Raw genomic sequence first — 16,446 nt, forward strand, 5'->3', positions numbered from 1 at the left:
TATTAATTAATTGAATAGAAAACATTATAACAAATATTATTGGATGCCGAATTGACTTCAAATAGCTGCCGATTTGACTAGATGCCGATTTAACCAGGTTTGATTTGTACATTTCGTTTGCGGTATTTTCTTGAGAAATCCGGTTTTCCATCATCAAACAGAAGTAGAAACTGCTTGAAAATGATTAACGCTTCATGATTGTTAAAATAAGTTTAATTCACTTAAAAAACAATTTTGAAACTTGCAATGTTTAAACAGGAAGTTTAAAAAGCACGTGTTAAGGAAGAAATTAACCGTAAAATAAAGTATGTAAACTGGTTCCCATCCGACTACAACACTTTGTTCGAGTGTAGAGGAATACAAGCAGATAACAGTTAGTTTGTAAAATAGTAAATATGAAACCGAGTGCGGTAGGCGGAGGCAATATTCGACTTCCTGTTGTTCTGGTCAATGGTATTGGAACAATGCCGCTGATACGTCATTTTCCAAAAATGACGCCACTGCCTCTAATATTGGGATATTTTTTATGCAAGTCTTGATCTTCAAATACCGTAATAAGTTTAACATTGCAACATGTCTCGTAAGCATATAATTGATATTTGTATATGTGTGTGTGAAGTGAAGTGAAGTTTTTTTTTAAATACAAATGAACAGGTCAAGAGTCAAGACTACCTGAATGATCTACAGTATCCAATGACTACTGGCTGGGTTTTTTTTACACATCAATAGGTCAAGAATACTGGAATGATCTACAATATCCAATGATTACTAGCTGTTTTTTTGTACTAATAAATAGGTCAAGACTAATCACTATTTAAATGATCTACAATATTCAATGACTACTGGCTGTTCTTTTGTACATACTAAATAAAGACTACCTGAATGATCTAAAGTATTCTAAGTAATGTGTAATTTATTTCTAAATCAAGAATAAAGAATAAAGACTACTAGTATCCTTTCAAACCAAATGATTACAAAGAGCCTGTTGTAACAAGCTCTTATACCCCACTAGTCCTATAACATATGACTTCGCATTCTTATTCAATTTTTAATGTTTTTATACTGATATTTTCATTTTTTTCATTTTTTTTTAATGCGAAGTGTGACACATTGATAGTAAAAAATATTATCAGATCAGTAAATAGAAATAGTAAATAATGCTCCCGAGGTCATATGTTATAGGACTTATTACCCACATACTCATTAAATAAGTTACTAGTGACATAGTTATTTCTGTTACTTGAAGCAAATTCTATTTCTGTAGATTTACACAATAGCATAGTATTGTTATACTTGTTTTATTTCACCTTGAAGATTAGACAAATAGGGATACTCCTTTGATTTTTTTATTTCATGTCAGTCAGGTCCCTTTATATGAAACTTGAAACCATTTCTCTGCCATATTGATATTTAATAACAACTCTGCCCATGACCCATATAATTTGATATTCATTATTTAACCATATATCATAGTAAGCTAGTTTTTTTATTTTACCCTTATCCACAATCTTTCATGTCAAATTTCTGTCTCCATTTAAGTTTATGTCATTGTCGAACCATCATGGTATTAAACACAATTCCAAGTAATTATGCTGTTATAATGGTCACCATACATGTATATTCAACTTGGGTGGCATTCCAGTTATTGAAATTTGTGTCAGATTGGATAATGAACTAGACCTTTATGAATTGATCTCATAATTTAATATGGAGCCATAGTATGCGACCCCTACCCCGTAACAAAAATAAGCATTTCAAGCGGCAAAATTCATCACCAGAGATTACAAGTCAAGAGAGGATGGATAAGTCTCCAAAATGCTTGCCAAACTGGAACTACAACAAGATCTCCTGACAAGGACGAACAAGGCTAGAAATTGAAGCCAAAGTTAGTATTTATGTAAAAAGTAATTGAGGAGCTATTGATTCACGCTATTGAACCAGACAAATTTCTCTAAAAAGCATGTCCGAAGAGAACCATAACTGCCGAGAGATTCAAAGAATACCACGCAACAATCGACATTGTTGTGCACGCATCAAACGTAGAGAGCTTTAAATTTGTTCTCCCGCCCCGTTAATAAATCGGCGGCGCTCTCTCAAACCGTTGTATTAACGCCAGCATCGATATCGACAATTAATTCACATGTCATACAGATACAGTCTGTTACAGACTCTACTGTTGTAACTTTGTAAACAAAGATTGAGTCAGATTTCCGGTACTTCGATCTGTCTTATAACCAGTAGAAAGTGGACCAACACGGACACATTATATTTTTTTTTTATAAAAAAGGCACAAGTTTGTAAAACGAAAAGACTTTCAAGTTTTCCCCGATTAATTATATATCTTTTATGTTTTAACAATGTTTTAGTCATTTTCCAATAAAAAAACAAGTCAGGGTAAATAAATGAACATCGTAGTACTTTAGTTTGTTTATTTACACTTGCTATTGCATAGCAGTTCATATGTATATTTATAATTTATAATGTACATTTCATAACAATAAAGCACCAACATAGAATAAAGTATGGATATGTGTAATATTGGTCAGTTGACACAAAGAATAAAGTATGGATATGTGTAATATTGACCAGTTGACACAATGTTTATCTTCAATTTGGTGGTACTATTATTCTTATTTCAAAAACTAGAAATAAGAAAATAAATAATAATATTTAGATGGTCTTTAAGGGAATGTCCTTGGTCTACATAGTAGTTCAAACCTTTTCAGTTAAGTCAAACTGATCATGAAGGAAAACAATCATATTTATAAATAAAAACTATTTTGATTTTATGAATTGATATGTTGAACCTTTTACAACCTTAAATTGATTACTAAATTGGAGACCATACATTGGCTTATACACACACAACCCTTTGCTAAAGTCAATTTTTAGTACACATAGAGCATTAAGTGTTTCTTGATACACAAAGAGCAATCTATGTGTCTGAATACACAGATATAAGTGTTGTGTCAGCATAAACAGTGCTTTAAACTTGCACTATAAAAACAATAACAATGTAGTCCTGACCAGAAAATAATTTGCTTCCATCAAATTTAAGTACATGTAAAAAGGAAAGGTTAAAATTGGTGAGATGTAAAAAATAACTTAACAAATGAGAATTTATAAGAAGCATGGTTTGGAAATATACAATTATTGTATAATACTAAATATCAGCTGAACCACAGAAATATTATGTATAAAGCAATTGAAGATGTGTCATTTGGTCTTCCTTAACTTATAAGTGACAAAATTATGTGTTTCCACATTTCATACAGAGACTAAATATATTAGTAAAATTATTGAAACCTTATTTGCTCATATTCAGATGTAAATCACTAAAGTTTGTCTACATTTTATTTAACAAGACAATAAAACTTTTATTTTTACTTAAAACAGAAAGATATGTACAAATAACAATAAGTAAAATTAACAAAAAACAATTACAGCACTGTAAGGGTTAACACTGGTTAATACTCAAAATTAAAATTATTTCCACAGTTCAAAATAACTGAATGAGAATGCCAATTCACATTTGATGACATATTTTTTCAAAGGATTGTAATAACATATCATACTCCAGTTGGACAATCAGTCAAACATTCTTGTGTATGATTTTAAACACCAACATCATTTCATAAATACATGAAAGCTACAATGTATTAAGACATGCAGTTTATACTTCTGGTAGTAATACAAAATTGTCAAATTTGATAAATCTTCTTTTAATAATATGGATTAAAACTTATATAAGTCTTCATGATATGGTAGAAATTCTTGAACCTTATAATATTGCATCATTTTAATAGTAAAAAAAAACATGAATAAATTCTTCATAAAATGCTTTATGACAATGTATACTATCAATACCCTTTTAATCTGTCACAAGCCTTACATTCTTTATTCATAGGAATAGAATTAAGAATGGATTACTTATTTCTATTCTGAAGTACAAGATATGTGTTTCTTCAGCTTATGAAACATGCCAAAATGTTGTGATGTAAAAAAAACTTGCATTTCTTGTACCTTTAATGTCATATAAACTGATAAAATGACAAGTGATGACATGATATAGGTGAAGATACTTTGTACAAATGATATGGGGAGATAACTCAATGATATATTTCTTTACGAGATCATAGTGTGTTGTATGACAAAGGAGATAAGTCAGATGAACTGTTGTGTTTTTGGCAGTGTCACAATAAATAAGTCATGAAGTTATATGTAAAATGGAATGTAATAAATTATTTAATGTTATTTACAATTATTAATGATTATTAAATATATGTCATTTCACTGATTAGAAAATGTGGAACAGAAAATGATATTAATCTCAAGCTTTTTAAACATACTACATTAACTAATAGCAAGTAATTAAATGTATTTAATACATATATGTTTTGTTCTAATTCTGGTGCAATATTAGACATATCAGACTGTGATATATGAGGCAACTACAATAATTTTGTTAATTCTAATTCAACATAACTTTTATATCTTAAAGATGCTATCATTTGTATAAGAGAAGTTTTTGTGGTTCTGGCAATATGTCCTCTATTAAGTAGGTTGCTCATATCTCAAAATTAATGAAAGGACCTCAATATGAGGCAATTTTGCCAATACAGCAGTGTTTTTACATGTGAAATACTAGAGGGCCTAAAGCAAATATGCAAGAACTTTATCAAATATATTGTTGCTGATTATCAGAAAGACTAATAATATGTTTTGTTAAAATCTCAGGTGAGTTTTATGAACGATCATGATGGTTTTTTATTTTCAGGTAAATGGCCCAAATGTGACCTTTAAAGTATGTTTTTACATTTGTTGGAACTGTACTGTACAAATGTAAATAAGGATAAAATATCAACAAACAGACTTTAACTTATGGAACTTTTATCATTATTTATGAAAATCAAAACTTGACAATTGACAATTGTTTTTGTCTATGAATTTAACACTTTGAGTATTTTGAATTTTAATGAATCCAAACGATCATTATGCTCTGTTTTACAAAATGAATGAGTATGTTTTAATACAAAAGAAAAATATGAGTGTAAATTAACAAATTTCAGTTGTATACATATAGATCTTACCACCACATGCCTTTAATTAAGACATCTATTCGCTCTGATTAGCCAAATTTTAAAACTTTATAACGCAAAATTTACCAAGCATTTTTAAATTTTCAAATCTGACTATCGATAGGATAAATATTGTTGTCAACAGCGTAGTAGAGTGGTAAAATCTGTTTCTCTAATGGTTTCATGAAAAATGCTGAGTGCAGTGTTCTGTAGGATACGATGAGAAGTTGTATAAGACAATATTTGTGGTTTACCAAAGTTCATCAAACTGGTCAGAACCTGTTTTAATGCATATATAATTAAGAGAAATAAAATTAGCTTTACAGAAAAAATTCTACAACCTATCTATTCAAAATCATATTTGATATTTCTACAGCATTATATATGACAAAGTCTTCAATGCATATGTTTACTTCAGCTAAGTGCATCTAACTTTTTAAAAGGAAAATTGTATGGTCCAAAATGGCACTCAGTACGTTGCTTTGCATTGCAAATCATTTTAAAATCAAAAACTCTAAAAGCATTCAACTTATTCTTAAAAGTATATATTTCACTTCCATAATTCAAAATTGCTTTAAAAAAGTACAATATGAAGATGATATAAGACTAGCTGGCACACATTCTATAAAACAATCAGTAAAACAACTATACTTGTGCTTGAATTCATCAATTCTTTGTAATGTTTATAATTCTTCAAGATATAACAATGACTTAAAATGAAGGATATTTAAAATAAATGGTAAAACAAATGATTTGAGATCATTTAACACCACCCTTCTGTATACATAAAACAATCTGTTTTATTTACATATCACAGAAACTATATTTGGCTTGTTCTGTAAGCAAAGGAACATTCCAGTTGTAATGTCAAAATGAAGTTCTATCCCTTCTCAGATTATCCTTGAGTATGGAGTCCATTACAACATTAGAATGTTCCTTAACAACCTTGATGTAACCTTGACATAAGTCACATGACCTTGTAAGGATCACAACAAAGAACTACTCCTCAGATCATCCTTAAGTATGGAATCCATGACTACACTGGAATGTTCCTTAACAACCTTGATGTAACCTTAACATAAGTCACATGACCTTGTAAGGATCACAACAATGTACTACTCCTCAGATTATCCTTAAGTATGGAATCCATGACAACTTGGAAAACAACCTGAATATTGCTAGTGTCTGTTGCAGTGGTAAAATGTGGATAGATGACTTTTGACGGCACATGATTCTGACGCTGAAATTCTATTCGTATAAAATGAGCTGCACTATCAAAATCACGGTCTTTACCTGAAATATAGAAAAAAACATAAGAAAGATAAAGAAAGAGGGCAGCAAAAGAATTTGAAAATTCTGGGGATTTAAAAAAAAAGTGTATCATCTGGATTTTGAACATGTATTGTCAATGATCCAATTTTGTTTTTTTAATGCTGTTTATCTCCCTTAATGAATAATCATTGTCCGATATATTAATTTTTTTTACACATGAAAACAGGCCATCTATGTGTTTTTCATTCCTCTTGTGTAAGTGTTCTTGTATTCTATTTGACTTTCAAATATTTGTCATTTTGCCTCAATATGGCCTTTTTGTGATGCTGCAGCTTCAATCAATCATTATTTGTTACCCCAATTTCCCATACACAGCCTTACCTGCTTCCTCTGATTGTTTTCACTGAATAAAAATGTTGAAAAACAAACATTGTTACAAAAATGTTATAACATTATAAGTCCCTTATTGAAATGAGATCCCCTTGGAACGCAATGCAGAAATCGCATTGTAGGGGGTTCCCATCATCAGATCATGTGTGGTCTTTGTAGAGGTAATTATGGAATGTGTTCTGTTTAGTGATAACAGCAATACTTTAGGAAAAAACAGTCTAGAAAAAAATTAGACTGAAAAATGACATCATGTGATAGCTAAAGCTGTCACTTTGAAACAGTTGAGCTTCACAAAATGTATATACCAACCTCGATAATCAGGAAAGAAGTTCCGCAGATGTCTCTCAGAATGACGTATCTTATCTTTAAAAAGATCCACTTTGTTCAAAAATAAGATCTGAAACAAATAAATAAATATTTTTCAAACAAATAAAAAAACAAAAGAAAGAAAGACTACTTACCTTAGACATAGATGTTGTTATGGTGTATAAACTAAAGTCAAACCAAAAAAATAGCCTCTCCAAGAAACCTTTTTTGCTCCCTGACAGCTTATTTCCCCTGACAACTGTTATAAATGTGCTTATCTCCCTTATGTAAAGAAATAAGTTCATTTTAAAACTAAATGAAATTACTAATAAGTTTTGCAGTGTTTCCAAGATTTTCAAATCAAAATATATATCAATATCTGTTTTAAATTGGGTGATATTTTGTTAGACACAAAATTAACCAGATACTTACTCCCAAATTTCTATAAAATTCATCAGAAAAATCAGCTTATTTTTTCGCAATTAAAGTCGTTCTAAGTCTGACATCTTCTAGTTCTATTTTTTAAAAAGAAATTTCCTTAAATCTGTGCCAATTGAGTATTGAATATTTATAAAATTTAGTGTTTTATATAATATGAATTGAACCACTTTTAAAACTGGGAATATAATTATCAAACATGAGTTTAATGGCAGTTCAAAGAAAATAAACAAACCAAATGCTATTTTAGATTTGAACCTCTCCAGCAACTCATCAAAAGACAATGAAGATGCCATATATATAAATGTTTTGAAAAAAACTGGCATATCATATAACTAAATAGGAGAAAACTAGGAAAGTAGATATGAAAAAAGTATTAATATAAGTTACAAAAATCTTAAGACCATTTTTAAAATCTATTCAAACTAGTACATATCATAAACTCACCATACAAGTCTCCCTGAAGAACCTATTATTACAGATACCTCTGAACAAATTCAAACTTTCTTCAAGTCGATTCTAAAAGATAAAATAATAAATTATATAGCAACCTTTCAAAATGTTGTTTATTCTTCTTGTTTTGTCAAATTGGATTATCTCCCTTTCTCACTTCTTTTTGTCTTTTTACTAAACTAATTACATTATCTTTTTATTATAAAGAACAGATTCAAAAGGAATTGTTTACAAAAGACTATAGTTTCATTCATTCTGTACTGTTTGGTATTGTCTTTTTTGTCTCTTTTGTCTGTTTTTAATTATTGTAGTACAATAAAAACTAATTTTCAGATAATATTGTTCCAACTTCTCTCTGTTTCTGACGTTTGTCTTGATTAAATGATTTAAAATTACAGTCTCCTTTATTCAAATTTCTTTTTTTTGTCATCATATTTGATACCATTTTATAAGTCCAGTACAAAAAATCCTTATCATTAGTTTCATGTAAATCTAAACTTGTAGGAATTTTTGGTCCTCAATGCTCTTCAACTTCGTACTTTTTTTGGCCTTTTAAACTTTTTTTTTATTTGAGCGTCAATGATGAGTCTTTTGTAGACGAAACGCGCGTCTAGGGAATATAATAAATTTAAATCCTGGTATCTATGATAAGTTTATCTAAAACCTCTAAAGTAAAAAAATCCAAAATAAACTAACCACATCTGGGTCTTCAAACAAGTACATATCATAACAACTTAATGCTGCCACAAATAACACGGCTTTAACATCCCCAAAACAATGGATCCACTTCCTCCTCTCTGATCTCTGACCTCCGACATCAAACATTCTGAAAAATATCATAAGAACATCATAACAACACATACATAAAGTTTTATATTTGATATATACTAGTACCTACATGTATAATAAAATTAGCACCGACTATAAAGTTACTCATTGTTAAAAAGCTGTACTGTAAACTTTAGTTACTGACATCCATATCATTTGGACCATTGTGGATAGTTTTCTCATTATATACCACATACACCTTCTTATTCTTATATTACATGAATTTGGTGTGTCTGAACTCAGTTATTTTCTAGCTTAATCTTCATGAGGAAAGCTAAAAAACCCTGACATTGTCAAATTGTATATTTTTAACTACATGTAATTAAAACATGTGCTGTAGTATTTTTTTCCTTCCTTGGATTCTAGTGAATTGCAGGTTAAACCTATTTACATATTTATGTAATTTCATTTTACTTTGTCATTGTTACCTGAGTTTTTCTCTCTCTGTATTTTATGTACTTATGTTTTGTCTATTGTTATATATATATATCCTGTATAATATTGTACAGATTTTGCTCAAGCTGTGTCAACTATTGGTAAAGTATCTTGTTTTATTGGTGTATACTAGTTTTTTTTCACACATACAAAACTTGCTACTTATTGAAGTATGTAATTTTATCCCATGTATATTCTTTATATAAGACTACTCCAAACAATAAGTACATGTTACATAATAAAAAGATTATTAACAATCTATAAAATCTTTCCTTGCTGACGTAACAAGATTAACGAATGTTTACATTACGTGCACTATAAGAAAGTAATTTTAACCAGGAAATATTGTACTACAAAACACAACTCTAATGTTTCTTTATGTAATTTATTGTTGTCACCACATGGTCGTAACAGACAGACATGTCTTAATTACATAGCATTTAAATCTGCACACAAAAATGTCACATGCTTGTTTTATTAGGTAAATAAAATTCGCTTTAACATGATTAAATACTTTGGTCTACTCAAAGGACACAACGTCTAGCTTTGGAATGAAAGGCATAAAGTCCTTCCCCATAATTAGAAAATGTGAGACATTTCAAGTACTTCTTTGCATCATGAATGTTCACATTCAAAAAATTGAGAGGCGAATAAGGATTTAATAAATTCATTCATCAGAACTTCAATGAGACTAAATTAGATATATCATTATTAGACTAAATGAGGTATCCTTATTACCAAATGGGCTAAAATGCATAGAATAAGGATTGCGATGTGGTATGGTTGATAAAAAGACAAGTATCAATTAGAGACCAAACATAGATGTTAACAAATACAGGTCACCGTACAGCCTTCAATAATAAGCAGAACTCATACTGTTTACTAAGCCATAAAAGATCCTGACAAAACATAATGTGAAACAATTCTTGTTCTTTACAGAATTTTTGGTGTATTTGACTTACCTTATAACAAAGTTGTTAATCTTAAAACATGTTTCTAAGATTCCAGTTGTGCGTACCCTGGCTCGTAGAACATCTTTAGCGTTAGGTATAAAGTTATGATGACATATTCTGTCCATATTCTCAAAGTAACTGTAAAAAAAATAGTTAAATTTAAGACATAATAATATCAAATCGCCATAATTAACAGCATACCAAATTCTTATGGTCCAAATATTTTTTTCATGATTTTGCATGTGTAGACCTAATTGTCTGTGTGAGATACACAGGTTATACTATTCTCGTTTTACTATTTGTTTACAAAATGGTCAGACAGGTTTTTTTTATATTGCAGTGTAAACATACAAGATCAAATAAGATCAATCTCAATCTGGTCTTTTTATTTTCAATTCAAATAAAGATATGTTCAATTTCTTACAAGTGAAAACCGGGTCTTATAGTATGATATAATATAAGTTTATCTGTAAATATCTGAGGTTTAAATGTATTTTATGAAATATAAATGTCAAATTACCAAAAGCTACAAGTTCATCAATTTTAAACTGTTACTATTCTTTGTCTGAATGTCAGATCTATAATCATCAAATGAAACTAAAAATGCATATCTCTGTTTAGTAGGGTTTTCTTATTAAAATTATCCCAATTATCCTACATTTGATGATGTACAAAACCAAATTAAAGATATTTGTTAGAAGCTGAACTTGAGTTTGTTTTATCATAAATGTTCTCCAATCTATAATGGGTAACACCATAATATTTTTCACTTTTTTACCAAAATCCTGGGTTTTTTTTAATGTTGAAGGGTTTAATTCTTAACATTGCTCCAGTTATTTTGAATTTGTGCACGTACAAAACCAAATTACATAAATGTGTTAGTCTGCTTAATTGGAGTTTGTTTTACCATAAAAGTACTGGCCGATAATGGGTTACACCATAATAAGTTTTTTAATATATTCTCAGTTTTACCAAACCTTTAAACAAATTGGTACAAGAAGCAGGGGCGGATCCAGAACCTCGATTCCTGGGGGGGCACCATGAAACCAAAATTTATATATTTTTTTAGAGATGTATACATGTATATATGCGAGTGTGGGTGGGTTTGTTTAGTTGTTTGTTTTTTTGGGTTTTTTTTGGGGGGGTGGGGGGTGGGGGGTGGGGTCACATCATCGTTTTCTATTTTTTGTATAACTATTTCACTTTATACTTTATTATTGATCTTTTTATATTCGTCCTAAACATGCATCAAATATTTGCCACTGGACTTTAATTAAACAACCAACAATCAATCACTATTTTCATTATATTTCATCGCCGCTACCTTCTTTTATCTATACTTTTTGGCCTCCTTTCCAAGCTTACTTTTTTGCACAGACTTCTTATCTCTGTAAAACACCTTCATATACTTATATATGGTGACCTATTCATTTCCTTGTACATGTACGTACATATATGGTACGTACCGTAATTGAAACAAGAAAAATAAACAAATATAACTGTATGCTTGGGCTGTATAAGTCCCAGATTCTGTTTTAAAGTAGATCTTATGGAAATAAAATAGCATTTATAAATGATTATTTATTAGAAAATATCAATTCATTTTTCCTGGACCTGGTGAAAAGGGGGAGGGGTAAAACAAATTGTTAATTTTCCATGAAAATAAGAGGGGAAAGAAATATGTCTGCCGTTTAAAAAAAAACAAATCTTATATGGTATTAAAAAAATAGTTTAATTTGTTTGCTGAATAAATTCTCAAAACGAGTTTTGAAATTGAAGAAGAAGAAGAAATTTTATTTGTGAGTACTGTATTTTGGAATGAAGAGATACCCAAATATAAATGCATATGCCATCCTTATCGACTTCAAACATATATTTGTACCTATTTTAAAAAAAAACAACATCAGAAGTTTCACCTGGTAATCGTAATTATTAACCAATAAAAAATCGTACTATTCGAATCAACATGTAAATGTATTTTACATAAAAGCTTTTGAAAACAGACATTACACACAGGTGTCAATATTTACACACCCACCGATAATTTGTTATAAATCACACATGTGGACGCTGGTATTAATTACATAACGGCCAGTTTAAGAAGTCAAATCAAGCTGGGATTAATTTCCGCTCTGGATAAGAAGATTCAATAGCAATAAAATTATGTTAGATTTTTTTTGGTGACCTGAACTGGGGGGGCTCATGCCCCCTGTGCCCCCCCCCCCCCCCCCCACCCCCCCTCCCCCCCCCCCCCCCCCCCCCCCCCGGTAAATCCGCCACTGAGAAGACTTGAGACAGTTCAATGCTTTACCTTGTAAAATATATATACATATTACACAATTACACTTTAAATTGACGTCTATAATGGACCTAGAGTCAACACACTTTGACTTAATATTTTATGACCTAAATGTAATGTACAAGTTACATCAACCTGAACATATCTACTTTCAGGTCAATGTGATATAGAAATGTTGACCTTGTCATTTTATCTTATTTTATTCATTATGCAGAATATTTAATCATAATGAAGGTCAAAACAACTTAGAAAGTAAACACCCCATAGTTATGAATGTATCATTTTCAACCCATTTACCAGTTTAATTAATGAGGTTTACTTTCCCTACAGTGGATCATTTTTTTCTTCGTGAATTCAGTAAAGACTTTTCATGGATATTTTTTTGTGTCATTGATACAAACAAGTCTATAGAAAATTTGTATTCTGTTAAACATTAAAGGTTTAACTTATTTTTTTAAATTTCACAGCATGTAACAGAATCTTGAGTACAGTCTAAACACTCAGGCATGAAATCAGCAATACTTAACTATATTTATCCTTAAAAACTGAGGTCATCCGATCCTCTTAGGTCGGATTATCACAAGTTCAACATGAATGACCATTCAATGGGCCACTTAATTGTAGGTAACATTTCAATATATACAAATAAAACACTTCACACCTGTACCAGGTGATAAGATCAAAAGGCCTAACAGATGTAAGTATCTCCCTATTGTCTAACAGGTGAGATAAACAAAGGAAACACCTGGTAGAGTCATTGTCTTTACAAACTTTTATTGAAGATGAATCATTAAAATTCTTTTTTTACCTGTTTATGTCATTTTATTGATTGTTTTTACCTGGGATTTGATTACCTTTAATCATTGAGATGCATCCTATATATGAGAAGATTCTCCAATGTTTGTTTGATGTGTCATTAATTAATATTTAAAGTTGATGGCTTTATGGTTACTTTTAGAATAACTGAATGTTACCATCTAATGAGGTTTTGTGATGTATTTATTTACTTTATTCTCAACATTAAAAATCTATAGGGACCCATTTAAATAGTTAGCATAGTTGTCTATAAAACATAATAAATGGAATTACACAACCATAATAAGGAATTTGTGCAACTTTCATTGTATTCACTACTTCACTTTATTTAGTGTCAGAAACACAAACTCTGTTTAAATTGAGTGACGGAACTAACAAACAAAATATTGATGTTCATATGATGTATTGATAGCTGTTATTTTAATACATCTAAATGCACAAAACTATTTATCTTTTTCTGAATCGTTTTCCCTGTTTTTCATATTAAAAACCCAGGTATTTTCAATGTTATTGAAGCCATCACATACCTACTTAATATTATTTTCAACATAAGGAAATGTCAGTACTAAGTCAGGAATTATATGACAGTTGTATGTCTTTCATTGATGCATTCGAGCTTTTGATTTTGTCATTTGATAAGGGACTTTCAGTTTATATGAATTTTCCTTGGAATTTCAGTATTTTACTTTTTAGTAAAAACATTATGACATCACTGAATACCTTGAATGAAACTTGATATTGGTAACGTCACAGGATTTACCAATGTGCTGTGCAGAATTATATTGGTGTAAGCAAATACAATAATAGATTGGGTATCATTTGAGTAGGATTTGTCTTCCTCATCATCAAATTATAGACTATTAAATTTTCAGAATATATGAAGTTTCAAAGTTTCAAATTACAAAAAAAAGAAGGCCATGGAATTGCATGCCATTGTATGAAACATGAACAATTACAGACATATTGAAACATTAACATACACTTCCTGGATTTAATTGATTTTGAAATGCATGTTAGAAACTGAGAAACATAATTATTGTCCAACAATTTAGCAAATTAAGGCTAGGTATTTTACATTTAACATTTTTAAAGACAGGCAACATAGGCGGATCCAGGGGGCCCTGGGGGGCCGCCCCCCCCTTTCATGGGAAACATTTGGTTGATTATATAGGGAATCATTGAAGCATGACTGGAGCGGGCCCCCCTTAGGTCAGTCAGCGGGCCCCCCCTTAGGAAAAGTTCTGGATCCACCACTGGGCAACTATAAATTTTAGTAAACCATTATGCAAATCATCATTCTAACAAAAACAATTTATAATTCAAGTAATACAGCTAGACTTCTTAAACTTTTATCAATAGATAAGGCTTGTTTGAAACACAGATCTTTTTGGTTTGTAGACATCTACTGACAGTTTATTCCTCAATTTTATCAAAATAACATTTATAAAACTCAAATCGTGAATGAAAGTTCAAATGGTACAAGTAATATTTAAGGTTCATCAAACAACAAGTCTGTACAATGTCACAGAACATCGTTCCTTTCTGTATTACTTACTATATAGCCGAATCATTCAGTTCATATTCATAGCCTCGAGACACAGCTAGTCGTACCCCTCGGTCTGTATTACTTACTATATAGCCGAATCATTCAGTTCATATTCATAGCCTCGAGACACAGCTAGTCGTACCCCTCGGTCTGTATTACTTACTATATAGCCGAATCATTCAGTTCATATTCATAGCCTCGAGACACAGCTAGTCGTACCCCTCGGTCTGTATTACTTACTATATAGCCGAATCATTCAGTTCATATTCATAGCCTCGAGACACAGCTAGTCGTACCCCTCGGTCTGTATTACTTACTATATAGCCGAATCATTCAGTTCATATTCATAGCCTCGAGACACAGCTAGTCGTACCCCTCGGTCTGTATTACTTACTATATAGCCGAATCATTCAGTTCATATTCATAGCCTCGAGACACAGCTAGTCGTACCCCTCGGTCTGTACTACTTACTATATAGCCGAATCATTCAGTTCATATTCATAGCCTCGAGACACAGCTAGTCGTACCCCTCGGTCCTGCCACAAGTATTTCAGTGAAGCGTACACATCTTGATACATGTTCTGTTTTTTGTCAAAACAACAGGTACAGGTGAGGACTTTTTCTGCATGAGACTGGAATGTTAAATATGAAACAAATAGATTTAAGGTATATGTAAATATTGTATAAATGTCAAAGACATAACTACCAAACAACAATAAAATTGAGAATAGAAATGGGGAATGTGTCAAAGTGTTCATTAAAATAGTAAGAAGTTGTCATATGTCATATCTTAGGTTTTTTGTTGTTTGGAGAATTTGAAGTTGATGACAGACCTGGGACACAGTCTCTGTTTAATTTATATACAGTTGTTTTAGACTCAAAACAATTCAGTGCTTGACATTTTGTGTGGACATCTGTCTATTCTTAAAGACTGGCTGTTGACTTCTTAGTAGATGTCTTGTGGAAGTTACTGTGGATGTTTTTTTTAATGTGTACCATTTTTTTTAGGTCTAAGGAAAACATATGTTATCTGTGTATGTTTGATTTTGTGGTTTGTTAAAGTCTACATACAAGCTCACAAAATCAATCCACAGACCGTTTACCCCCAAATTCAAGAGAAAGGCATTAATCCAAAACATAAAGGTGAGGAAGACAAACATTTGCCCATTTAACAAAACACAGTAAATTAAAAGATTTAGCGACCCAAAACAAATTAATGGAACTTTTTCCTAACAAAGGATAACAGATAAGCACTGATGTCATTCAGATACAAAGAATTCAAAAGTCAATAGTACCATGGATTAACATTCTATACATTCGATCTTGTTAAAAAATCCAAAATATCTTTATCCTATCAAAGATAGTCTAATCCACCCTATTCTTTAATGTGGTTTAACACAACATTGTTAAATCTATTAATGATTTTATTACAACTAATTTTTAAAAGTTTAAGGACTTAATGAAGACTTTATTGACATTATTAATCCAAACAACAAAAATAAAAAGTCATTGAGTTCTATCTTATCCTAATAATCTTGATACAATAAAAACTGAATTGTTTTACAGTGGACGATTTATAGGATACACAACGCTAACTTCATTGTCGCTTTACTAAAATTGAAAGATCTATAC

General features: G+C 30.6%; 1 protein-coding gene across 1 annotated transcript in view; it reads right to left on the reverse strand.

Annotated features, from left to right (window-relative positions):
- Nucleotides 1-2,412: 2,412 nt before the first annotated feature.
- Nucleotides 2,413-16,446, reverse strand: part of LOC143046221 (guanine nucleotide-binding protein G(o) subunit alpha-like) — a 32,105-nt gene continuing 18,071 nt past the window's right edge. The window contains exons 4-9 of the mRNA XM_076219262.1: nucleotides 15,286-15,446; nucleotides 10,163-10,291; nucleotides 8,634-8,763; nucleotides 7,932-8,003; nucleotides 7,050-7,137; nucleotides 2,413-6,371 (exon numbers count right to left, since the gene is read on the reverse strand). Of these exons, the coding sequence (XP_076075377.1) occupies nucleotides 6,181-6,371; nucleotides 7,050-7,137; nucleotides 7,932-8,003; nucleotides 8,634-8,763; nucleotides 10,163-10,291; nucleotides 15,286-15,446 (771 nt within the window). The 3' untranslated portion in view covers nucleotides 2,413-6,180. The remainder of the gene's footprint in view (nucleotides 6,372-7,049; nucleotides 7,138-7,931; nucleotides 8,004-8,633; nucleotides 8,764-10,162; nucleotides 10,292-15,285; nucleotides 15,447-16,446) is intronic.

Source organism: Mytilus galloprovincialis, chromosome 9, assembly GCF_965363235.1.
Source record: "Mytilus galloprovincialis chromosome 9, xbMytGall1.hap1.1, whole genome shotgun sequence".
Taxonomy (NCBI): domain Eukaryota; kingdom Metazoa; phylum Mollusca; class Bivalvia; order Mytilida; family Mytilidae; genus Mytilus; species Mytilus galloprovincialis.